Below are 26,804 nucleotides of genomic sequence, written 5' to 3' on the forward strand. Positions count from 1 at the left end.
TTTGATTTGCATTGTGGTACATCTACACAATGGAATACTACGCTGCGGTAAAAAAGGAGTTCTTACCATTTGCAACAGCATGGATGGAACTGGAGAGCATTATGCTAAGTAAAATAAGCCAATCATAGAAAGATAAATACCACATGACCTCACTCATTTGTGGAATATAGTGAACAACATAGGTTGATGAAAAGGGATAGATCCAGAGACAGAGAAGCAGCGATAAGACTGTGAAACCTCAGAGGGAAAGTAGGGGAGGGGGATAAGGGGGAGAGATCAACCAAAGGACTTGTAGGCATGCATATAAGCCCAACCAATGGACACAGACAACAGGGGGGCAAGGGCATGAGTGGGAGTGGGGGGTCTATGGGGGGAATGAAGTCACATATGTAATACCTTAATCAATAAAGAAATTAAAGATTGAAAAATAAATAAATAAATAAAAAGCAAAAATAAAAAATAAAGCCTTTTCCTTCCAGCTCAAGGGTTACAAAGAAGGCATGAACACAAGACCACAGGTGGTGTAAAACTAATTATACCTTACATTAGCATTGTTTTTTGTTTTGTTTTGACATTTTGTTTTGTTTTAATATTTTTATTGTTTTTTAAAGAAAGAGGAAGGGGGGAAAAATCTATTCATAATTGGTTGCCTTCTGCATGTCCCGTACTAGGGATTGAGCCCAAAACCGGGCATGGGCCCTGATGGGAATGGAACTGGCAACCATATGGTGCACAGAGGACACCCAACCCACTGAGCTACACTGGCCAGGGCTAAAACAATGGTTTATGGCCATTATGCATCCAGTGAAACCTGAGCACCCTATGCTCAGTGCTCTGTGAGGAGGGCATCGAGATGCAGGAAGGCCAGTTCCTCTCTCACGGAACTCGCTGTCTAGTTTGATCTTTACACCCTGTATAACCTTATTCCTACTTGACAATTACGGAAACTAGGATTGAACTGTGGTTAGGGGCACAGGCTCACAGCTGTGGTACTTTGAGCAAGTTATTAATCTGTTTTCTCAAAGTAAAAAGGGAATAAATAGTAATATCTACCTCATAAGGTTTAAAAATATTTTTATTGATTTCAGAGAGGAAGGGAGAGAGAGAAAAACATCAATGATAAGAGAGAATCATTGATCGGTTGCCCCCTGCACACACCCCACACCAGTGATCAAGCCTGCAAGCTGGGCATGTGACTGACGCTCAACCACTTAGCCACACCAGCTGGGCATACCTCAGAGGGTTTTCAATATTAAATATTGTCAAAAGTTCAGAAATACTGGAAGTAAAACCACTGAATCAATGACATAATAATTAGCAAAAAAATGTATTGTGCACACACAAAAAAACAGTTGGCAAACTGGGAGCACTCAAATCAAACACAGAATGAGGCTCAGAAATATGTGGTTACAAAGCAGCTTACAAATAGATCCAGAGACATAGAAGCAAGGAACAGACTGTCCAATCTCAAAGGGAAGGGGAGGGGGTTGGTTGGGAAGAGAGCAAAGAACTTGTATGCATATATGCATAACCTATGGACACAGACTATAGTGTGGTGAAGGCCTGGAGGGTAGGGGCGGGCTAGAAGGGGTCACTGGGGAAAAATAGGAAACATATGTAATACTTTCAACAATAAAGATTAAATAATAAAGCAACTTACATATTGAGGAGGCAATGGCTGTTTATTCTTCCCAGTGATTGGTTATAAAATTAGAGTTTTCCTAGTGACAGAGAATGGGTTAAAAGTGGTTAGCTTACATCAATTTCGGGGAACAGTTTAAGTTCTGTTTATGATTTTCAGAGGCATTAACAAGAACTGGCCTAAGTTTTGCTTGTATGACTAAACTGGTGTGTCTGCTCAGGGAATTTTCAAGTCTGGTCTCCATCTGTGTTGGATTTTAACAATGTTTAAAGTACCCAAAAGTGCTTAGCCCCAGGCAGGCACAAAGTCAGCATTCATTTAGCCATCATTATTAAGGGCTGTGCAGAGCATTTACCATGTTTATGTACCCCATTTGTATCTTGTCCTCTATCCAAACTTCCCTGCAGTGCCTCTATTTTGCTTCTCCACCTTTGACCCTGAGCAAACCCTCCTAACACCTTTGGGGCACCGTCTATCCCAGCAGGCCACTCTAGGCCTTGCTCGAGCCCTGACCTCTTTGATCTTCATTGGGCTTTCGCCCTTTCCTTATCTCTCATTTTCTTCCAGGCCCTTCCCTCTCTCTCTCCAGACTCTCAGCCTTTGCAGTTTGGAGGCTCGGATTTGCTCTATGTCTTTAGACTAGTGGTTCTCAACCTTGGCTGCACAATAGATTCACCTGGGAATCTTTTTAAAATTTTAAAAGATTCCCAGGTGAATCTAATGTGCAGCCAAGGTTGAGAACCACTGCTTTAGACAAACAAGCAAATCATCTAACTGTTGAATCTCAGTTTTCACATCGGAAAAACGAAAATAACAGTACCTACTTCATAGCAGATAATAAAATGTGATTGCTATGGAAATTGTACCGAGCCTTATCAAAGCTAGTTCTGGCATCTCTCACCTCTATTCCCTTTCATTCTCTTCCTCTTATTTTCGCCCCTGCCTTATTGTGGGACCAGGAAATTCTTGGAATGGAAAGTTAGGACAGAACTCCAATCGGAGCGAAGATTTGCCGATTGTTCCCGCCTCCCACGCCTAGACGAACCAATCAGAGCGTCCGAAGAGTGGCGCGAGGCCCCCGCCGCGGGAGCGCGCTCTCTCCTCCGGGCTGCGGCTGGCAGGCCTGCTTTCGCCTCGCACCCCGGCCGCCGGGCTTTGGAGGTGGGGTCCTTCCTCTTCCTTTTCTCAACGCTTCAAATCTTGGCGCCGCAGGGTTGAACCGCTGGGACCGGAAGTGTGCCCCGCACCGGCGGGTCCCCCGCTAATCGACGCCGGAAGTGGCAACTGCCGGGGAAAGATTCCGCCGGCTCCGCTATGGCGGCCATCCCCCCCGACTCCTGGCAGCCGCCCAACGTTTACTTGGAGACCAGGTGAGGGGGTCGCCTCGGGACGGGGCTGGCGGAGGCGACTCGGGGCCCGGGCTTGTCTGCGGGGCTCCCTTCCCGGCGGGCTCTCCCTCCTCGTGGAGCGGCGGCCCGAGGGCAGGCGTGGACCGTCGCTGTCCTCGTGGGAGCGGCGGCCGCGAGGGCGCCTGATTACCCTCCTCCCACCGTGCTCGGTTCATTCATCCCTTCCTTCAGGCCGGGGACGTAGGAAATGGCACCTGAGGAGACCGGTGGATGAAACACACAGCCGTGCCTTTAGGAGCAGACAGTATGGTGAAGGAGACAGCTGTGCAAATGTGGACGGGATGGCCCTGGCTGGTTTGGCTCAGTGCATAGAGCGTCGGCCTGCGGACTGAAGGGTCCCAGGTTCATTTCCGGCCAAGGGCACATGCCTGGGTTGCAGGCCCGATCCCCAGTGGGGGGCGTGCAGGAGGCAGGCGATCAGTGATTCTCATCATGGATGTTTCTCTCTCCCCCTCTCCCTTCCTCTCTGAAATCAATAAAGAAATATATTTAAAAAAATAAACGTGGACGGGATGGGTGTCACAGTTGTGACGCCATGAGTCTACAGTGTTGAACAGGAAGAAGCACATTTGCTCCACCATCAAATGTGATACAGCGGAGCCCCAGCCAGCTAGTGCCCTGCCCCGGTGCAGACAGAGCATCAGCTAGTTTAATCCTCCTAGCAGCTCAGGCCCTGCAGGCATTACTCCACCTTCTCTCCTCCAGCTTTAGCAGGGACATGCCGGAGCTCACAGGTTAAGTGGCGTGGCCTCATTGGGAGCCCGGTATGTCCGCCTCCCATGCTAGGTTCTCTGGCCTCATTCATTCCACTGCCTCTGGAAAAAGCCCAGAGCGACCTTTCCAGAGTAGGACACATTACCGGACGTGACCTCTTACTGCTACAGCACCCTAATAGTAAAACGTCGTAGTCTGACATTCAAGGTGATGTTTTTCCTCTGGCCTTCTACCTCTGGCTACACTTTCCAGTCCCCCATCCGTAGCCAGGGTCCAGCCTCATCCCTCTGCCTTCCTTCTGCTCTTGTCTGTGCTGCTTTCCACCAGAGCACAGTTCTCTCAGATGCTGCTTTTGCTCCCAGGCCATTTCCCCCCACCTTCTTATCTGGCAACACTCTCCTTCAGATACCAACTTGAAAGTAATTTTTGAACTCAGCTGTTAACATATTTTTAAAAACTATAAAATAAATCTAAATTTAAATCCAGGCAGTGTAGAAGTGTATAGAAAAAGCAGTGAAAGCCACCTCTCATGTAAAAACACTTTTAAAAATGTGTTTATTGATTTTTGGAGAGAAGAAGGAAGAGGGATAGAGAGAAACATCATCCATTGGCTGCCTTCTGCACACCCCCTACTGGGCTCGGAACCCGGGCATGTGCCCTGACCAGGAATCAAACCGGTGACTTCTTGGTTCATGGTTGACACTTAACCACTGGGCCACACTGGCCAGGCTAAAAACATTTTTTTTTCTTTTTTTTTAATTAAATCTTTATTGTTCAGATTATTACATTTGTTCCTTTTTTCCCCCCCCATAACTTTCCTCCTCCCAGTTCCCGCCCCACCCTCCGCCCTCACTCCCCACCCACTGTCCTCATCCATAGGTGCACGATTTTTGTCCAGTCTCTTCCCACATCTCCCACACCCCTTCCCCCCCCAAGAATAGTCAGTCCATTCCCTTTCTATGTCCCTGATTCTATTATAATCAACAGTTCATTCTGTTCATCAGATTATTTATTCACTTGATTCTTAGATTCACTTGTTGATAGATGCATATTTGTTGTTCATAATTTGTATCTTTACCTTTTTCTTCCTCTTCCTCTTCTTTTTTTTTTTTTTTTTTTCTTTTTTTTTTTTTTTAATTAAATCTTTATTGTTCAGATTATTACATTTGTTCCTCTTTTTTCCCCCCCATAACTCCCCTCCTCCGAGTTCCCCCCCCACCCTCCGCCCTCACTCCCCACCCACTGTCCTCATCCATAGGTGCACGATTTTTGTCCAGTCTCTTCCCACATCTCCCACACCCCTTTCCCCCCCAAGAATAGTCAGTCCATTCCCTTTCTATGTCCCTGATTCTATTATAATCAACAGTTTATTCTGTTCATCAGATTATTTATTCACTTGATTCTTAGATTCACTTGTTGATAGATGCATATTTGTTGTTCATAATTTGTATCTTTACCTTTTTCTTCCTCTTCCTCTTCTTAAAGGATACCTTTCAGCATTTCATATAATCCTGGTTTGGTGGTGATGAACTCCTTTAGCTTTTCCTTATCTGTGAAGCTCTTTATCTGACCTTCAATTCTGAATGATAGCTTTGCTGGATAAAGTAATCTTGGTTGTAGGTTCTTGGTATTCATCACTTTGAATATTTCTTGCCACTCCCTTCTGGCCTGCAAAGTTTCTGTTGAGAAATCAGCTGACAGTCGTATGGGTATTCCCTTGTAGGTAACTGAGTTTCTTTCTCTTGCTGTTTTTAAGATTCTCTCTTTATCTTTTGCTCTTGGCATTTTAATTATGATGTGTCTTGGTGTGGTCCTCTTTGGATTCCTTTTGTTTGGGGTTCTCCACGCTTCTTGGACCTGTAAGTCCATTTCTTTCACCAGGTGGGGGAAGTTTTCTGTCATTATTTCTTCAAATAGGTTTTCAATATCTTGCTCTCTCTCATCTTCTGGCACCCCTATAATTCTGATGTTGGTACGCTTGAAGCTGTCCCAGAGGCTCCTTACACTATCCTCGCATTTTTGGATTCTTTTTTCATTTTGCTTTTCCGGTTGGATGTTTTTTGCTTCCTCGCATTTCAAATCATTGACTTGATTCTTGCGCTCCTCTGGTCTGCTGTCGGGCGTCTGTATAATATTCGTTATTTCAGTCCGTGTGTGCTTAATTTCTAGTTGGTTCCCCAATATAAGATCGAGGGTCTTATTAGTTTTCGTGTAGAGCTCATTAAGTTTATCGGCAGCTTCTAAACAGTTCTTGAGAGACCTTAAAAGTGTGGTTCTGAACTCTATTTCTTCCATTGACAATTTTGTCCTGTTTCTTTGTCTCCGCATTTTGTTATGCTTCCTTGGTGCACCCCCTAGTGGTCTTTGTTCGCAGTCTTATAGATAAATCTTGATTGCTGTAGCTAATTCCAGGGAGGGTTTGACCTCCAGGCCAAGTGGCTATGAGATTCAGCTGTGTCAGCGGTGAGAGAACTTCTGTCCTCTAGGGAGGTGCTAATCTAGCCTTTGCCTGAGGCTATCCGGCAAATGCCTCTGTGCAGGGCTTGGGCAGGGCGGGTCGAACAGGATCAACAGTGTGGGCCGGAGAGAGCAGTTATGGCGGCTCTCAGTCCTGTCCCAAGGGGCTCTGCCTCTCTGAGTCCCAGCACCCGCTGCAAAGCTCGGAGAGAAAGCTGCACTCGCTCTGACCGAAGCCAGACAGTCCTGCTTCTTCCGCCTGAGTCTGGGTCCCTAAAGACTCGCCCGGATCTGGAGCTCAGAGTCTGCGACTCCCTCCCGATTGAAAACAACAACCGCGCCCTCCGCCGCCAGCCCGATCCGCGCACTCCGCACCTCAGAATTTGACTTCAGCACTGCGCCTCCTCTGAGTGTCCGTATGCGTTTCTCTTTCCTCCTAGTTGTAGGACTTCCACTCAGCCAGCGTTCCTGTGGTTCTGGTGATGTCCCTTCCGTTTTTTGGTTTCACTTTTGAAGTAGTTGTTCAAAGCAGCAAACTCCGGCGTTAACCTATGCCGCCATCTTGGTTCTCCCCTCTTCTTAAAGGATACCTTTCAGCATTTCATATAATCCTGGTTTGGTGGTGATGAATTCCTTTAGCTTTTCCTTATCTGTGAAGCTCTTTATCTGACCTTCAATTCTGAATGATAGCTTTGCTGGATAAAGTAATCTTGGTTGTAGGTTCTTGGTATTCATCACTTTGAATATTTCTTGCCATTCCCTTCTGGCCTGCAAAGTTTCTGTTGAGAAATCAGCTGACAGTCGTATGGGTATTCCCTTGTAGGTAACTGAGTTACTTTCTCTTGCTGTTTTTAAGATTCTCTCTTTATCTTTTGCTCTTGGCATTTTAATTATGATGTGTCTTGGTGTGGTCCTCTTTGGATTCCTTTTGTTTGGGGTTCTCTGCGCTTCTTGGACCTGTAAGTCCATTTCTTTCACCAGGTGGGGGAAGTTTTCTGTCATTATTTCTTCAAATAGGTTTTCAATATCTTGCTCTCTCTCATCTTCTGGCACCCCTATAATTCTGATGTTGGTACGCTTGAAGCTGTCCCAGAGGCTCCTTACACTATCCTCGCATTTTTGGATTCTTTTTTCATTTTGCTTTTCCGGTTGGGTGTTTTTTGCTTCCTCGCATTTCAAATCATTGACTTGATTCTTGCGCTCCTCTGGTCTGCTGTCGGGCGTCTGTATAATATTCGTTATTTCAGTCCGTGTGTGCTTAATTTCTAGTTGGTTCCCCAATATAAGATCGAGGGTCTTATTAGTTTTCGTGTAGATCTCATTAAGTTTATCGGCAGCTTCTAAACAGTTCTTGAGAGACCTTAAAAGTGTGGTTCTGAACTCTATTTCTTCCATTGACAATTTTGTCCTGTTTCTTTGTCTCCGCATTTTGTTATGCTTCCTTGGTGCACCCCCTAGTGGTCTTTGTTCGCAGTCTTATAGATAAATCTTGATTGTTGTAGCTAATTCCAGGGAGGGTTTGACCTCCAGGCCAAGTGGCTATGAGAATCAGCTGTGTCAGCAGTGAGAGAACTTCTGTCCTCTAGGGAGGTGCTAATCTAGCCTTTGCCTGAGGCTATCTGGCAAATGCCTCTGTGCAGGGCTTGGGCGGGGCGGGTCGCACAGGATCAACAGGGTGGGCCGGAGAGAGCAGTTATGGCGGCTCTCAGTCCTGTCCCAAGGGGCTCTGCCTCTCTGAGTCCCAGCACCCGCTGCAAAGCTCGGAGAGAAAGCTGCCCTCGCTCTGACCGAAGCCAGACAGTCCCGCTTCTCCCGTTTGAGTCTGGGTCCCTAGAGACTCGCCCGGATCTGGAGCTCAGAGTCTGCTACTCCCTCCCGATTGAAAACAACAACCGCGCCCTCCGCCGCCAGCCCGATCCGCGCACTCCGCACCTCAGAATTTGACTTCAGCACTGCGCCTCCTCTGAGTGTCCGTGTGCGTTTCTCTTTCCTCCTAGTTGTAGGACTTCCACTCAGCCAGCGTTCCTGTGGTTCTGGTGATGTCCCTTCTGTTTTTTGGTTTCACTTTTGAAGTAGTTGTTCTAAGCAGCAAACTCCGGCGTTAACCTATGCCGCCATCTTGGTTCTCCCCCCTAAAAACATTTTTAATAGTTTGTTGAATGATCTTCCAGACCTTTTCACATAAACATCTCTCTTTTATGTTCTATTTTTTTTGACAAAAATAAGATCATATGCTCATACTGTGTGTATGTTTCTTTTCTTGTAATTTGCTGTTCTTTCACTCACTAATATATACAGTCTTCCATAGTATGAATGTCTCATATTTTAGTCATTCCCTCTCTGAAGGCCATCTAAATTGCTTCTTGTGTTTTGTTATGACAAATATCCAAATGAACATCCTTGCACAATTGTATCCTTAAGAACTTTAGTCATTTTTTTCTGAAGAGTAGATACTTAGTTGAAATTGCTGTCAAGAAGTATGCACATTTCAGTATTGTATAGGTACTTCCTGATTGCCATTCTAAAGTTATTATCTGTATTTAAAAAAATACCCACCGGAATGTAAGCTCCATGAAGGGAAAGCATCTAGATCCGTGCCTTGCCCAGAGTAATTGTTAATCTGTGCTGAATATTAGTAACGTGAAGGATGAATTGCCAGCAGAAAGCTATGTTTTGGCACTTACCACATATACAGCAGGTCCTCGAATTAAGGTTCCTTTCAGTGTCCTTCCGTGATAACGATGAGGGGAAAAGATTGCTATCCAAGGCCACTGTCTCTGGAGTTTGCATGTGCTCCCCATGTCTGCCTGGGTGTTTTCCCAGGTACTCACATCCCAAAGATGTGCACATTATTGAGTGAGCATGTCTCAATGGGTCCTAGTCTGAACGAGTGTATGTGTGTGTGCACAAGTGTGCCCTGGATGGAAGGGTATCCTGTCCAGTTTGGTTCCCACCTTGTGCCCTGAGCTTCTGGGGTAAGGCTCCAGCCACCCTAGACCCTGAACTGGAATAAGCAGGTTGGAAAATAATTATTTTAACTTGTTTTTATTAATCTTCCTTATGTGAATATATAGCTCACATTTATTTCAATGTAAAGTATTAGAAGTGTTTGGGCCTTTTTTAAAAGAAATTTGGTGATGTTCTTATGATCAGAAGTATGCCACAGGGACTTACCTCTTATTTGTATCCACTAGCCTCTGGTAAAATTTATTTCATTATACATTCTTTCCCTAAAAGTCAGTTTCCAAGAACCTATCTACAATATAGAGTGTTTACTTCAGCGCTTCTCAACCTGTGGGTCGCGACCCCTTTGGGGGTCGAACAACCCTTTCACAGGGGTCGCCTAAGACCATCGGAAAACACATATATAATTACATATTGTTTTTGTGATTAATCACTATGCTTTAATTATGTTCAATTTGTCACAATGAAAATACATCCTGCATATCATTTACATTACGATTCATAACAGTAGCAAAATTACAGTTATGAAGAAGCAACAAAAATAATTTTATGGTTGGGGGTCACCACAACATGAGGAACTGTATTAAAGGGTCGCGGCATTAGGAAGGTTGAGAACCACTGGTTTACTTGCAGTGTGCTTGGCACTGGGTATTCAGTCTGTACAGAGTTGACCGCGTTCTCACACTCCTGGAGTTTAAAGTCTAGGTGAGAGATGGAGAGGGGAAGGCACCTGGCCTCCATCTTTTCCTTCTGCCTTTTCCTTGGCAGTACTTCAGCGGGGGAGGGCTCATCACATTCGGTAGGTATAAAGGTTTGAAGTCATCAGGTTTTGCCTTTGTTGCAGCCCCTCCTAAATACAAACAAACTGTACCTTTTTTCCCCCATTAAAGTATTTATGAATAGGTACTGTATTTCCATGGTTCAAAAATATAAAGTTTAAAAAAGATATTCATTGACAACCTTCCTGTCTCCTATTTACCCAGTTTCCACCCCACCCAGAAACTTATACACGTATAAATAAATATGAATTCCTGATACTTTATTTTTTTATTTTTTATTTTTTTAAAATATATTTTATTGATTTTTTACAGAGAGGAAGGGAGAGAGATAGAGAGTTAGAAACATCGATCAGCTGCCTCCTGCACATCTCCTACTGGGGATGTGCCCGCAACCCAGGTACATGCCCTTGACCGGAATCGAACCTGGGACCTTTCAGTCCGCAGGCTGACGCTCTATCCACTGAGCCAAACCGGTTCCGGCGAATTCCTGATACTTTAATGTCTTCCTTTAAAAAAATTATAAATTAAGTGTAAGATTTTTTTTTTTCTAATTTGGGGGTTGGTTATATTAATTTCTGGTAATCAGTAATAACTTTTTAATATATAAGGCATTAACATTTTAGTTGTCCACGGTTGTGTTCATGTTATTTGCCTTGCGTTGTTTTTCTTGGTGAGCATGGAGTCTGATGTTTATCACAATTTCATGGCTCACAAGTTTGAAAATGCAGAGTCCTGGAGCAGTCCATATCATTCCTACCTTGTTCTTGACTGGAGCTCTCCCGCCCTCTTCCGTCTGCAGCATGGGGACCATCGTGCTGGAGCTGTACTGGAAGCATGCTCCAAAGACCTGCAAGAACTTTGCTGAGTTGGCTCGTCGAGGTTACTACAATGGCACCAAATTCCACAGAATCATCAAAGATTTCATGGTCCAGGGAGGTGACCCAACAGGGACAGGTACAGTTAAGCCAGCATTAGTTTCTGGAGTTTCATTCTGTTGTAGCTGATGTGAGACAGCCGGGCTCTCTTCCACGTGCCGGGGACTGGGTTAGTGATTCGGGTGACTGTTGCTGTCCTGCTAGCACACACCCTCCCCCAAACACACGTGGGGAATTGACCAGAAACTAATCTGGACTCTGGGCTTTATAGAGTTTCTTATAACTTCCATGTATTGCTTATTAAGAGCAAATAATATTGTAGTAATGTATAGTGTAATCTACTAATCAGAAGTAAAGGAAGACATTTTCAGTGTTGTGAGAAAAACAGAATACTGGGTTGTTTGATTAATTTGTTCATATTGAACACCTGCTTTGTGCCAGATACTTTTCTAAGCTCTTGTGTAGCCATGAACAAAGAAAAAAGGTTGCTCTCAATGAAGCAGGAAAAGGATGTGGGGATGTGATTTTAATAGCAAAGCCAGGGAAGTCCTCTCTGAGTAGATGCTATTAATGGAGCAGAGAACTGAATGAAGTGAGGGAATGAACTTTATGACTGGAGGAAAGAGTAGGACCAGATGCCCTGAGGCAGGAGTCCATGTAGGATTTTGTAGGGCATGGTACAGACTGGATTTTATTCTGAACTAGAGGCCCGGTGCATGAAATCTGTACACTCGGGGGGGGGGGGGCTCAGCCCGGCCTGTGCCTTGTAGTCCGGGAGCCCTTGGGGAATGTCTGACTGACAGCTTAGGCCCGCTCCCCACCATTAGTGCTGCCGTGGAGGCGGGAGAGGCTCCCGCCACCACCACTGCACTCACCAGCTGTGAGCTTGGCTTCTGGCTGAGCAGTGCTCCCCCTTTGGGAGCGCACTGACCACCAGGGGGCAGCTCCTGCATTGAGCATCTGCCCCCTGGTGGTCAGTGTGCATCATAGCAACTGGGTTCTGTGGTTCGGTTGATTTGCATATTAGCCTTTTATTATATAGGACTAGGGGCCCGGTGCACGAAATTCGTGCACTGGGTGTGTGTGTGGGGGGGAGTGTCCCTCAGCCCAGCCTGCCCCCTCTCACATACTGGGAGCCCTCAGGCGTTGACCCTCATCACCCTCCAATCGAAGGATCGGCCCCTTGCCCAGGCCTGACGCCTCTGACCTAGGCGTCGGGCCCGGGCAGCGGGGACCTGCAGTGGCAGCGGGGGGCGCCACGATTGCGCGGGCTCCACCCCTGCCCCTGCAGGATGCCTCTGGCCGAGGCGTTCGGCCCGGGCAGCGGGGACCCGCAGCTGCAGCGGCCCCGCGATCGTGGGCTTCGCTTTAGGCCCAGGCACGGGACCCCTAGCTCCTGGGACTGCCAGCTTCGACCGTGCCCAGCTCCCATCGCTGGCTCCACCCCTACTTCCTGCTATCACTGGCCAGGGCGGAAAAGGCACCTGATTCTCCGATCATGGCTGGGGGGCAGGGTAAAGGCGGCCCCAGGGCCGCCTTTGCCCTGCCCCCCAGCTCTTAGCTCCCCCCTGGGTTTCTGATCACTGTCAGTGGCAGGGGGCTTCTTCCTGCTTTCCCTTTCGCCTCCCTGCATTGTGCCTACATATGCAAATTAACCGCCATCTTGTTGGCAGTTAACTGCCAATCTTAGTTGGCAATTAATTTGCATATAGCCCTGATTAGCCAATGAAAAGGGTATTGTCGTACGCCAATTACCATTTTTCTCTTTTATTAGTGTTGATAAGATGGGAGCCATTAGAACGTTGTGAGCAAAGGAATGACATGATCTGATGTATGCTTTAAAATGCTCGCTCTGGCTGCTGTTTGGAGAACAGATAAAGGGGCAAGAATGAGAGCTGGGAACCTGTTAGAGGGCTGCTGTAGTCATCCAGTCTAGAAATATGTGGTTGGACAAGGCTGGTAGTGGAGAAGGTGGTGAGAAGTGACTGGATTGAGGTTATGCTTTGATGGAAATAGAGCCAATGATATTTACTAAGGTTGGATTAGGGGGTGGGTGGGTGTGTGAGAGAAAGAGATGATGACTTCGAAGTTTTTTACTGGTATTTAGAAAAGTGGGGAAGGCTAAGACAGAAGCGTGTTTGGAGGGGGAAGATTAAGAATTTGGTTTTGGTTTTGGACACATTAAGTAGAGATGTTGAATAAGTAATAGGATAAGAGTGGGAGTTCATGGAAAGTTCTGGAATTGAGGTATGAATTTGAGAGTTATCATCATTTAAATGGGATTTATTAGCACCAACCTATGATCCAGGAGGTTGGGGTTCGATTCCCAGTTAGGATACATGCCTGGGAGAGAGAGAGAGAGAGAGAGAGAGAGAGAGAGAGAGAGATAGAGATATGAATAGCCTGGCTGGTGTGGCTCACTGGTTGAATGTCAACCCATGAACCAGGCGGCCATGGTTTGATTCCCAGTCAGGGCACATGCCTGGGTTGTGAGCTTGATCCCTAGTAGGGGGCGTGCTGGAGGCAGCCAATCGATGTTTCTCTCATCGATGTTTCTATCTTTTTTTTTTTTTAATATATTTTATTGATTTTTTACAGAGAGGGAGGGAGAGGGATAGAGAGTTAGAAACATCGATGAGAGAGAAACATCGATCAGCTGCCTCCTGCACACCTCCTACTGGGGATGTGCCCGCAACCAAGGTACATGCACTTGACTGGAATCGAACCTGGGACCTTTCAGTCCGCAGGCTGACGCTCTATCCACTGAGCCAAACTGGTCAGGGCTGATGTTTCTATCTTGCTATCCCTCTTCCTTCCTCTCTTTCTAAAAATCAATATATTTTTTAAAATACATAGAATATATAGGAAAGTAGAAAAGAAGAACAAAAATTACTCTGAAGTATACCTCCTAAAGATTCCTAACCACATTTAACTGTTTCCCCAATATCTCACCTCTCAGTAATCATCAGTGTTAACTTTTGGTGGCCATTCTAGACATCTTTCTTTTCAGATACCTAGTTAAAAGGATGAGTGGAGAATGACTAGCTAAATGGGGATAATTTAGAGATGAGGCTATGTCCCGCGTGCTATTGCTTTTTACCCAAAAGGTATTGTATTTAATTTTGTATACATTTAACAGAAAAATTGACTTCCTGCTGTGAGAGATGAGGCAATTAGTACTTAAATTTCTACCCGCCCCTGTTGTTTAGGAAAAGCTCAGTTTTGCATATGCATACCTCCTGTGTTGGGAAAAACCCAATCCTTCCCTCCCGTTTCTCCTTTGCTTTTACGTATTCACACAGAACACTTCACTCTGACACTTGTGTCGCCAAATATATAGTAATTTTCCTCACGACAAGTAATTCTCTGCGACACCAGCCAGGTGTCCTGCCATTTAACTTAATTCTGACACTATCTACCTGGAGACCATGTCATATCCCACAGGTTAAGGGCTCAGTCCCACAAGACTCTCTCCCTCCCCACCCCCACACCCACACCCACACACTTCAGACCACAAGCACAGGTACAAGTATCTACTTCAGACCAACTGGCTATAGATGGGAGATTCCAGCGGCACCCTCCTGCAGTTTGATTACTTTGCCAGAGTGGCTTCTAGAACTTGGGGAAACACTTATGTTTACCCATTGTTGGAGGATAATGGTGAAGGATACAGATGAGCAGCCGATGAAGAGATGCATAGGGCGAGGTCTGGGAGGGCCCGAGCCCAGAGCTTCTGTCCCTGTGGAGGTGGAGTGTGCAGGGTGTGCCACCCTCCTGGTATAGATATGTTCGCTCACCTAGAAGCTCTTCGAACCCTGTACAGGCATGGCCAATGAGCTCCATTTCCAGTCTCCCTCTCCTCTCCGGAGAAGTGGTGGTGGTGGTGGTGGTTCCTCGGGGCGGGAGGAGGAGGTCTTTCTGGTGACCCCATCAGGAGCCCACCCAGAGTCACATTATTAGAACTAAAGGTGCTCCTCGTGCTCATACCACTTTTGAAGGGTTTTAGGCGCCCTGTGCCAAGAATCGGGAACAGAGACCAACTTATATTTTCAGTGATCTCAGACCTATCCTCCCTCACTCCCAGTTTTTGTTGTTTTATTTTTCCTTGTCGGAGTTTATAGCATTTTACATTCTACACCCACTTGGGTTCTGCATTTCAGAGGGTTCGGGGCTCACCAGTAGGCCCTTCTATTCACAGGTGCTAGCAGGTAGAATTTCTCGGCGAGCGGTTTTCATTGCAAGGGCCGGAGGCTGTTACAGTTTTAACTAGGTCATGGTTGAGAATTTCTGCCTGTTGCCCTTATACTTGAAAAAGACCGTGACTGGGTGTGCTCTTCCTGGGCCACCCTCATTCCCTCAGATCTTTTCCTGAGGGAAATAGACATTCTGCTCCATCACCTTCAGATTTTGAACATGGCTTTGAAGAATACTGAGATCAGATTTACTTCTTCCTTCAATTCAGGGAAATTTTTTCGATTTATGTTTATGAATTTTTTCTGTTATACTTATTGGATTTTCTATTTCAGGAAACTAATTCTTTGTTTCATCACCTTTGCCATCACATTTCTTTTGAGAGTCTGAGATGATGTTTTTCCATATTTTTTGCATCCACTGAAATAATCTCACACCTTTATTCTGTTGCTCATTCAATTTTTAGTCATGTCTATTTTGTTCTTTCCTGCTCTGATTTATTTATTAGTGCTGTATTGGTGTCATTTGGTTCTAAATCTGTTTCCTTAGTTCTGCAACCTTTTCTGTTAATTTATTATCTTGTCTTTGAACTCGTTTTATTGGATTCTTATTGACGCATCAGTAGCTTGAGACAGCCACGAAGAAGCCCTTCTTGGATTATGTTTTCTCACAGACTGAGTTCCTGAGGTGGCCCAGGAACTCAGGGCCCCCCCCCCCCCCCGCCACTCCTGAGCACTTGTGGTGTGTGCGGCAGCCCATTCCTTAGCTTTTTCAGGGCTGCTCGCCCACGTCCTCTGATGGCTTCTCAAAATTGCAGGATTCTCTGGGTGACACTCCTCCTTTCTTGATTAGGGAGTGCAAGCAGACAAGTTTTTCCTTGCTAACTCTTCAACATTTTTGGAGTAAGTTTGTGTCTTTTTTCTTATTTGGTTGATGCTGGTGAAATTTTTGCCTTTTAAGTTTGAATTTTTTGTGTGTTTGCTTCATCAGGTATTGGAGGGAAAAGGGTCCACATTCTTTATTTAAAAGTGTCCTGCCAACACTTTGATGCGCTTCTTTCCTGTCGTCTTCTCTCTTTCATTGTTATGAGATTAAAAAAATATTTTTGGTAATCCTCGCCCGAGGATATTTTCCCATTGATTTTAGAGAGAGTGGAGGGGAAAGAGGGAGAGAGAATCATGGATGTGAGAGAGACACATCATTCGGGTCTAGGGACTGAACCTGCAACCCAGGTATGTGCCCTTGACCAGGAATCGAACCCTCAACCCTTCTGTGTACAGGCCAACACTCTAATCACTAAGCAACACCAGCCAGAACATTATGAGATAAAATTTTAATTCATGTCAGCAGTGAACAGAGAGAGTCAATGATTAGGGTAAAAGAATTAGAAGTGACTCAGATGTGAGTTACTCATGCCAGAGCTTCCATATATTTCTGTAGTTCTCAGTCCTTCATAATGTCACATTTCCATGTTGTAACTTTAATGAAATTGAATAGCTCAAAAGATTTCCAAATAATTGCATCCAACCTCAAGTATAATGAATGACTGAGCTCAGCCTGCTGGCAGGTCTGTGGTGGAAGGCAAACAAGAGATTGGTCCTCCTGGGTCACTAGTTTGAACGGCTAGCTGACTAGGTAACAGGTTTTTACTTACATCTCAGGAGCGCAGCATGGCATTGTGGACCCTTCAGCAAGTCAAATACCTCTTCCATCTCCTCCTGTGACACAGCCCACCACCTCTCCACACCCGGAACCTATTCTTTCCAGCGTCGTTCTGATACACCTTTTCCAGATGTTTTCTCAATTCAAATACCCTTTGACTTCCTGCTTCATTTTAAACCATTTTTCTTTCTTTAAATTTCCTTTATTGTAATAACTTTATGCTAGCTTTTTACTTAGTCCTCTGAATGCCTGATTTTTTTATATGTTTACTTTATTTTATTTTAGAAAGGAAGGGAGTGGAAGAGAGAGAGAGAGAAACATCATTGTGAGAAATGTCAACTGACTGCTTTCCGCATGCACCCTGACCAGGGATCAAGCCCGCAATCTGGGCATGTGCCCTGATCAGAAAATGAACCAATGACCTTGAACCTACAACCTTTCGGTGCATGGGATGATGCTCAACCAAATGAGCCACACTGTCTAGGGCTCTGAATGTCTTACCTGTTTCTACTAACTTCTGTTCCTCTCCTCCCTGTAAGGCATGGTACCCTATCCAGTGCTTCCTTTTGCTTCTACTGCTCTGTGCTTAGCCTCACAGGGCTCACTGGCTACTGTGATTGCAGTGATTAATTATGTGCCAATTATGTTGTGCGTCACCCTCACTCTGAGTTCATCTCTCCACTTGCTCCAGGAACACCTGAAGTGTAACATGTTGACAGCAAATTCATTGTTAATTTTATTCATTTGATGAATATTTGCTAAGAGGCTGCTGGGTATCTTGTGCTATCTAAGGCCTGTGAGGGGTACACAAGCATTAGAAGCCAAGGCATATTCCTCTCCCCCCCCTTTTTTAAAAATCCTCACATGAAGATATGTTTTTATTGATTTTTGAGAAAGAAAAAGGGAGAGAGAGAGAAACATTGATCATATGTGCCCTGACCAGAATCGAGCCGACCACCTTTTGGTGTACGGATGACGCTCCAACCAACCGAGCCACCTGGCCAGGAGAGAAGTCAAGGCATTTTTCTTTTCCTTGCAGAGCTCTTTGTCCAGGAAGACAAGACAAGATATTCATTATGAGAAATATCCTGAAAGTAACAGTATAGTCAATGAGAGGCCCGGTGCATGAAATTCATGCACTGGGGGGGGGGGTTCCCCTCAGCCTGGCCTGTGCCCTCTCACAGTCCAGGAGCCCTCGGGGTATGTTCGACTGCCAGCTTAGGCAGGAGAGACTCCCACTACCACCACTGTGCTCACCAGCCATGAGCCTGGCTTCTGGCCGAGCGGCGCTCCCCCTGTGGGAACGCACTGACTACCAGGGGGCAGCTCCTGTGTTGAGCATCTCCCCCTGGTGGTCAGTGCGTATCATAGCGACCGGTCGTTCCACTGTCGGGCCAAAACCAGCTCTCCGACATCCCCCGAGGGGTCCTGGATTGCGAGAGGGTTCAGGCCAGGCTGAGGAACCCCACTGGGGCACAATCAGGGCTGGGGAGGGCTCCAGGGCATGTCCGGCCTGTCTTGCTCAGTCCTGATCGGCTGGACCCCAGCAGCAAGCTAACCTACTGGTTGGAGTGTCTGCCCCCTGGTGGTCAGTGCAAGTTATAGCGACTGGTTGAGTGTCGACTGTCTGCCCCCTGGTGGTCAGTGCATGTCATAGCGAGCGGTTGAGTGTTCTTAGCATATCAGCATATTACACTCTGATTGGTTGAACAGATGAACGGACACTTAACATATTAGGCTTTTATTATATAGGATATGCAAATGTATGCAAGTGTGCTGTGGATTATTATATAACATAGGTTGGAATAATCTACACTAATAAAAGACAAAGATGCTAATTGACTGCACTTTCCTTACGCCCTAAGCCATGCCCACCAGCCAATCAAAGCAACTATATGCAAATTAACCCAGCCACGGAGCTGGAGCAAGCTGGGGGCTTGGTTGCCCCGGCAATGGAGGAAGCCAAGCTTTCCGCCAGCCCTGAGCCAGCTAAGGCCTCTGCTTAATGGCAACAAAGTTTCAATTATAGAAGACAAATAAATCCCAGATACCTGCTTCCAGCCAGCCTCCACTGGAAGCTTGGGTGGCTGGGGGCTGTGGCCAACGTGCAAACAGCCATCAGTCACTCACCCAGACTGGCCAGGCACCCCAGCAGGACCCCCCCACCCTGAAGGGGATGTGGCCAGTCTGAAAACGGCCCTCAGCCCCTCATCCAGGATGGCCAGGCACCCCAGTGGGGACCCCCACCCTGAAGGGGCTGTGGCCAGCCTGCAAACAGCCATCAGCCCCTCACCCAGGCTGGCCAGGCACTCCTATATAATAAAAAGGTAATATGCAAATTGACCCTAACAGCAGAACGACTGGGAATGACTGGTCACTATGACACACGTTGACCACCAGGGGGCAGATGCTCAATGCAGGAGCTGCCCCTGGTGGTCAGTGCGCTCCTACAGGGGGAGCTATGCTCAGCCGCAAGCCAAGCTGCCAGCTGCCAGTACAGCGGTGGTGGTGGGAGCCTCTCCTGCCTCCTCAGCAGCGCTAAGGATGTCCGACTGCAGCTTTGGCCTGCTCCCCACTGGCAAGTGGACATCCCCCGAGGGCTCCTGGGCTGCCAGAGGAATGTCTGACTGCCAGCTTAGGCCTGATCCTCCAGGGAGCAGGCCTAAGCCAGCAGGTGGTCATCCCCCGAGGGGTCCCAGACTGCGAGAGGGCACAGGCCAGGTTGAGGAACCCCCCCCCCCCAAGTGCACAAATTTTTGTGCACCGAGCCTCTCGTTAATAATAAGAGACAAAGTACAGAGGAGTGGGATTAGAATGGGTAGGGAGCATATTTGAGGTGGGCCTTGAAGGAATGTAGAATTTTAACTCTTGGGAGGACAGGGAAGGACATCTTGGATTCCGGAAGAGGAAGGAGTACAGAGTGGACACACAAGTAACAGAAGCATGTAGGATGTGAGGGAGAGCCGACCACCCCAGGTGTCACGTCTCACCCGCTGGACTGGCTCTGCGACACAACCCAGCCACCTCGCCACACCCGGAACAAATGCATAGGGTGTGGTATCTAAGGCCCCTGAGCTGCATGCTTAGGGGACAGTAAAGGAGCAGTATGGGGCTGAGTAGGAGATAGCATGGGGGGTAAGAGGGCCAGTTCACGGAGACCCTCCAGGTGGGAGTTCAGATTTGACCTAGCACCATTCAGGGACCATCTGGAACTCTTAAGTCTGGAATAAAAAAACGATGTGAGGAAATGTAATCCAGCCATGGGATGTGGCGAGTAGTTTAGTGTGGAGCTGTGGTCGGCAAACTCATTAGTCAGCAGAGCCAAATATCAACAGTACAACGATTGAAATTTCTTTTGAGAGCCAAATTTTTTAAACTTAAACTATATAGGTAAGTACATTGTTATTAACTTAATTAGGGTGCTCCTAAGGCTTAGGAAGAGCCACACTCAAGGGGCCAAAGAGCCTCATGTGGCTCGCAAGCCGCAGTTTGCCAACCACGGGTGTGGGGTGAACAGGAGGTTGTGGCCCAGTAGGCTTGGGGTTGAGTCTTGGCTCCACAGGAACACTTATTAAATGTAGACTATCGACTCGAGAACCAAGATGGCGGCATAGGTTAACGCCGGAGTTTGCTGCTTTGAACAACTACTTCAAAAGTGTAACCAAAAAACGGAAGGGACATCACCCAGAACCACAGGAACGCTGGCTGAGTGGAAGTCCTACAACTAGGAGGAAAGAGAAACGCACACGGACACTCAGAGGAGGCGCAGTGCTGAAGTCAAATTCTGAGGTGCGGAGTGCGCGGAGCCGGCTGGCGGCAGAGGGCGCGGTTGGCGTTTTCAATCGGGAGGGAGTCGCAGACTCTGAGCACCAGATACAGGCGAGTCTTTAGGGACCCAGACTCAAACGGCAGAAGCGGGTCTGTCTGGCTTCGGTCAGAGCGAGTGCAGCTTTCTCTCCGAGCTTTGCAGCGGGTGCTGGGACTCAGAGAGGCAGAGCCCCTGGGGACAGGACTGAGAGCCGCCATAACTACTCTCTCCGGCCCACCCTGTTGATCCTGTTCGACCCGCCCCGCCCAAGCCCTGCACAGAGGCATTTGCCGGATAGCCTCAGGCAAAGGCTAGATTAGCACCTCCCTAGAGGACATTAAGTTCTCTCACTACTGACACAGCTGATTCTCATAGCCACTTGGCCTGGAGGTCAAACCCTCCCTGGAATTAGCTACAACAATCAAGATTTATCTATAAGACTGCGAACAAAGACCACTAGGGGGTGCACCAAGGAAGCATAACAAAATGCGGAGACAAAGAAACAGGACAAAATTGTCAATGGAAGAAATAGAGTTCAGAACCACACTTTTAAGGTCTCTCAAGAACTGTTTAGAAGCTGCCGATAAACTTAATGAGATCTACACAAAAACTAATAAGACCCTCGATCTTATATTGGGGAACCAACTAGAAATTAAGCATATACGGACTGAAATAACGAATATTATACAGACGCCCGACAGCAGACCAGAGGAGCGCAAGAATCAAGTCAATGATTTGAAATGCGAGGAAGCAAAAAACATCCAACCAGAAAAGCAAAATGAAAAAAGAATCCAAAAATGCGAGGATAGTGTAAGGAGCCTCTGGGACAGCTTAAGCGTACCAACATCAGAATTATAGGGGTGCCAGAAGATGAGAGAGGGCAAGATATTGAAAACCTATTTGAAGAAATAATGACAGAAAACTTCCCCCACCTGGTGAAAGAAATGGACTTACAGGTCCAAGAAGCGCGGAGAACCCCAAACAAAAGGAATCCAAAGAGGACCACACCAAGACACATCATCATTAAAATGCCAAGAGCAAAAGATAGAGAGAGAATCTTAAAAACAGCAAGAGAAAGAAACTCAGTTACCTACAAGGGAATACCCATACGACTGTCAGCTGATTTCTCAACAGAAACTTTGCAGGCCAGAAGGGAGTGGCAAGAAATATTCAAAGTGATGAATACCAAGAACCTACAACCAAGATTACTTTATCCAGCAAAGCTATCATTCAGAATTGAAGGTCAGATAAAGAGCTTCACAGATAAGGAAAAGCTAAAGGAGTTCATCACCACCAAACCAGGATTATATGAAATGCTGAAAGGTATCCTTTAAGAAGAGGAAGAGGAAGAAAAAGGTAAAGATACAAATTATGAACAACAAATATGCATCTATCAATAAGTGAATCTAAGAATCAAGTGAATAAATAATCTGATGAACAGAATGAACTGTTGATTATAATAGAATCAGGGACATAGAAAGGGAATGGACTGACTATTCTTGGGGGGGAAAGGGGTGTGGGAGATGTGGGAAGAGACTGGACAAAAATCGTGCACCTATGGATGAGGACAGTGGGTGGGGAGTGAGGGCGGAGGGTGGGGCGGGAACTGGGAGGAGGGGAGTTATGGGGGGAAAAAAAAAGGAACAAATGTAATAATCTGAACAATAAAGATTTAATTAAAAAAAAATAAAAAAGAAAATACTTCACTCAATAAACTTTTGCTTTAAATTTTTTAAGTATCAAAATATTAAAGCTGAAAATAACAAAACAAAAAAAAATGTAGACTAGTTATGTGACCTTGCTGAGCCTTCTTATCTATGAATGGGGAGTGTGGTCATATGCACCTCAGGAGGTTGTTGTGAGTAGTAAATGAGCTGATCTTCATCAAATGGTTTGCACAGGCTGGATACAAATAGGAGTGCAAAAAAGTTTAGTTATTATTTATTTTGGTTGTTAATTCATTTAACAAATGTTTGTTAGACTCCTACCGTGGTGCAGGCATCATTGTAAGAGCTGGGGACACAATAGTGAATAAGAAAGCCGTGTGGCGCTCACTGTGGTGTGAGAGACAGACAATGAGCAGATAAGTACATAATATACTGTCAGGTCATGACATGATATGGAAGAAATAACGCATAAGGGGGTAGAGCAGGTATTCGCAACCTTGGCACTATTGGCATTTTGGGCTGGATAAGTCTTTGTTGTGGGGGATGGGGGCTCTCCCGTGCCTTGTAGGATGTTTAGCTGAATCCCTGACCTCGACCCCTCACTGTGACAACTAAAAATGTCTCCATATATTACCCAGTTCCCTAGGGGGCAAAGTCATCCCTGGTTGAGAACCACTGGATAGAGAGTGAGGGAGGTGCTGTTGTGGAGAGTGTGATGAGGGAAGACCTCTCGTCGGATAAAGTGCATTTGAGCAGAGTTCTAAATACAGGGAAGTAGTGAGCTCTGAGACTGCCAGGGGCAGGACACTCAGAGGGAACAGTAGTCAGAGCCTTAGACCAGGCTGTGCTTGGCCAGAAACAGCCCAGAGGACAGTACCTGGAGCAGGTGAGTGAGGAGAGAGTGGCAGGAGGTGACTTTGAAGGTTAGCCGAGTCCCTGATCATGGGGTGTCTTGTAAATTGTGCTGAAGACTTTGATTTTGTCCTAAGTGTTGAAATGTCACGGGAGGATTTTGAGCAGATCACTGCCACACTGTGACTTGTTTTTAAGGGATCCCTCTGCCTCCAGGTGGAGAAGCGACTGGTGTGGAAAGGGAGAGGCAAGGTGACCAATTGGAAGCTTTCATTGTCAAAGCTTGAACTTGTAGTTTGGACCAAGGTGATCGTGGTTCTGTGGGTCCTAGTCCTCTGGGAAGCAGATGCCAAAACAGAGTTAGGCATGGAAGAGGTTTATTGGGGTAACACCTGTGAAAGATAAAGGGGTGAGGGAGTAAGGGCTGGGAGGGGAGTTCTTCACACATCCGTGCAGGCCTCACACTGTGAAAGGAGAGCAGGCAGAGGAGAAAGCACCAGCAGTAAAGTATGAGGAGCCGCCAGTGAGGTGGGGTTTCAAGAAGGGTGGCATCAGCTGTCAGACCTGCTTATGGATCAAGCAAGCTGAGGCCTGAGGGCTGGCCATTGGGTTCAAGGGCGTGGCAGTCACTGATGACCTTGACAGAAGCAGTTTCGTTGGAGTGGTGAAGGCAAAAGTCTGAATGGAGAGCATTCAAGAGGTAGGAGAGGAAGTGGAGACACCAAGTGACGACAGCTTTTTTGAGGAGCTTTTTCTGTGAATGATATACAAGACAATGAGGAGATACTAGGAGATGGAGTTTTTTCTTTTGTTTGCTTTTTAATGTGGGAAATATTCATACCATGTTTTTATGCTGATGGAATGATCCACTAGAAAGAAAAATTGATACAGGAGAGGGGGTAATTGTAGCTGCAAAGTTCATTGCAGGTAAATGGTTTGTGGTGGTGAGATAGTTAGATGAACAATTTATTCATACTGCATTAATAACGGAGGAAGAAAGATGTAGGAAGAAACGGTAAGATGTAGGAAGGGAAGTGAATTGGGCGTGTGAGCGTGTGAAAGGTCTCTTTTACCTTTTTCTCAGTGAAAGAAGAAGGAAAGTTACAAAGAGCAAGGAGCAGTGAGGGATGGTGAGGTTTGAGGACGGAGGAACTGAAATAAACCCAAAGTCACGACTTCCTTTTGCCTCTCACGGAAAGTGCTCAGGTTCTCTCAGTTAAAGGGAACCCATCATGGCAGATACTACTACTGTCTGTAGAACTGCATGGCTTTCTTGCGTTATTTAATTCTCATAACAATCATATGAGACATAAGTACTACTATTCTTGTTTGCATTCAAGGAAACGGAGGCTTAGAGAGGGTAAGTATCTTGCTTAAAGTTACCCAGCTAGTAAATGGTGGAATTGGAACCGAAATCTGGATCTCTTGACCCCAAAGGCGAGTGAGGAAGAGAGAACATCTTAAGAATTCAAAGCTTCTGGGAGAACTGCAGCGTGGTTTCCCACGTTAGATCTGGTGTTGGTGTTTGGCATTTCCCGGGTTTCCCTAACAGCAGCTGCACTTGTCAGTTCCCCCTTCCTCCTGTTACTAACAAAGTGGTTGTTATCAACTTGGGATGCCATTGGCTACAAGTCACAGAAAACTCAGCCCTAATGGCTTAAACTAAGAGCTTTTGTTTTTCTCAGTATGGGAATGTGTGGAGTAAGCAGTTGCAGCCATTGGTTCAGCTGCCCAGCAGAGTGTGAGGGACCCAGGCCTGCTATGTGTTTCCACTCCACGGTTCTTAGCGTCTTGACTTTTGATCTCAAACTTGTCTTATGTTTGCAAGACTGTTGCTGCTACTCCTAACATCTGCTTTCAGAGAAGGAAGATGGGGAAAGAGCTATGGGTGAAAGACTAGGAGCGTGTTTGTCCCTTTTTATCGGGAAAGCTGTCCTTCTCCCGGGAGTCTACTCGGCAGGCTTCTGTTTATGTTAGAAGTCAGAACTGGGTCACCTGGCCACCCCTTGTTGCAAAGGCATCTGGTTGATACCCGCCTTCCTTGTCTCTGAGGTTGAGGCTGGCTGTGACGGCGATGGGGGTGCTCAGAGGACAGCCAGCCTGCAGTGTCTGTGAGAGGTTCCCTTCCCAGAAGAAAGGCTTTGATTGGCTTGGTCCGTCACCTTCCAGTGTGCAGTGCCCCAGACAGAGCTGTCACGTGGGCCCCCTTATGGGTCACTGACTGGCCTACCTGTGGCTGCTTGGGGCTGGGTATTAACCTCGGTCTCACCAGCTGTGGCATCGGAGTCGTGGGGACAGGTAGCAGGCACCACGGTTAGAGGCCATTCCCTGTGTCTTTGATGCCACTCCAGTTCGTCTGAAGAGGTTTTCACAGTCAGTGAGCAGGAGGAGGAAGAAAAGACATCGGGAATCTTGAGGATAAATGTTTTTGTTTTTTTTTTAAATATATTTTATTGATTTTTTTACAGAGAGGAAGGGAGAAGGATAGAGAGTTAGAAACATCAATGAGAGAGAAACATCGATCAGTTGCCTCCTGCACATCTCCTACTGGGGATGTGCCCGCAACCCAGGTACATGCCCTTGACCGGAATCGAACCTGGGACCCTTCAGTCCGCAGGCCGACGCTCTATCCACTGAGCCAAACCGGTTTTGGCTGGATAAATGTTTTTTTAAGAAGCAAAAAGCACAGGTCATAAAGAAAAAGATTAAGGAATTTCAACAGCAAAAACTTATGTGCATCAGAAGACCGCATACAAAAGTGCAAAAAGTCAACTGGAAGAGGGTATTTGCAAAGCATTAGCTGAAAAAGAATTCGTATTCAGAATACTAATCCTAATGATATAATATACATATAAATTCTAAAATGTCAAGCCACTCACTAGAAAAGTGGCTGTTCACAGAGAAGGAAAGCTAAGTGGCCAATAAACTGAAATTATGCACATTTCCTCTGTCAGGGAAACGCAGGTTAAAACCCCACAAGCGATCAGACGCCTGTTAGACTGACAAATGTTAGAAAGCTGCCAGAGAACCTAGAGCAGTAAGAGGAAGAGAGAGCACTGTGGGTGGGGGTGCACATTGGGGCTCTTCTGGCAAGATATTTGGGAAATGGAGTGTCAGAGCACAAGCCAGAGCCCTACACGAGCTCGGGTGCTCTGAGTGGCTGTGAGTCCATGTATCCTTCTAAATTCTTCTATCTGGCCCTGGTCAGTTTGGCTCAGTGGATAGAGCGTCAGCCTGCTGACTGAAGGGTCCCAGGTTCAATTCCAGTTAAGGGCACATGCCCAGATTGCGGCTCAATTCCCAGTAGTGGGTGTGCAGGAGGCAGCCAATCAGTGATTCTCTCTCATCATTGATGTTTCTATCTCTCCCTCTCTCTTCCTCTCTGAAATCAATAAAAATATTTTTTAAATAAATAAAAAATAAATAAATTATACTATCTGATTACATCAGGGCTGATTCCTCCTTGAACCCTGCCCACTGTACTAACTGTTGGGAACTTAGTCCAAGTTCCTCAGGTCAGTTCTTGGTGGTGGGGCAGACGGAGACGCCACGAGAGGCTGTGGGTGTATAAGAATGAGTCTTCATTGCAGAAGCCAGTGGCCACAGAGCCATCAGACAAGAACAGTCCTCACAGCAAGGTCCGTACAGGCAGGCAGCTGGACACCGGCTGGAACACATACCTTTCCCACAGAAGCAGCAGCAGTCTCTGTCCCCACAGTCATTATCTGAGCAGCCGCACGCTGCCTTCTAGACTCACCGCCTCCCATCGTAGCGGTACTTGAGC

The 26,804-nt window shown here is 46.4% G+C and overlaps 2 protein-coding genes across 2 annotated transcripts in view; one reads left to right on the plus strand and one right to left on the minus strand.

Annotated features, from left to right (window-relative positions):
• Positions 1-1,721, minus strand: part of C6H6orf89 (chromosome 6 C6orf89 homolog) — a 39,086-nt gene extending 37,365 nt beyond the window's left edge. The window contains exon 1 of the mRNA XM_059701840.1: positions 1,661-1,721. Coding sequence (XP_059557823.1) covers positions 1,661-1,662 — 2 coding nt within the window. The 5' untranslated portion in view covers positions 1,663-1,721. The remainder of the gene's footprint in view (positions 1-1,660) is intronic.
• A 988-nt stretch (positions 1,722-2,709) lies between these two features.
• The window catches only part of PPIL1 (peptidylprolyl isomerase like 1), a 29,417-nt gene continuing 5,322 nt past the window's right edge, over positions 2,710-26,804 (plus strand). The window contains exons 1-2 of the mRNA XM_059701841.1: positions 2,710-3,012; positions 10,765-10,919. Coding sequence (XP_059557824.1) covers positions 2,957-3,012; positions 10,765-10,919 — 211 coding nt within the window. The 5' untranslated portion in view covers positions 2,710-2,956. The remainder of the gene's footprint in view (positions 3,013-10,764; positions 10,920-26,804) is intronic.

Source organism: Myotis daubentonii, chromosome 6, assembly GCF_963259705.1.
Source record: "Myotis daubentonii chromosome 6, mMyoDau2.1, whole genome shotgun sequence".
Lineage (NCBI taxonomy): Eukaryota > Metazoa > Chordata > Mammalia > Chiroptera > Vespertilionidae > Myotis > Myotis daubentonii.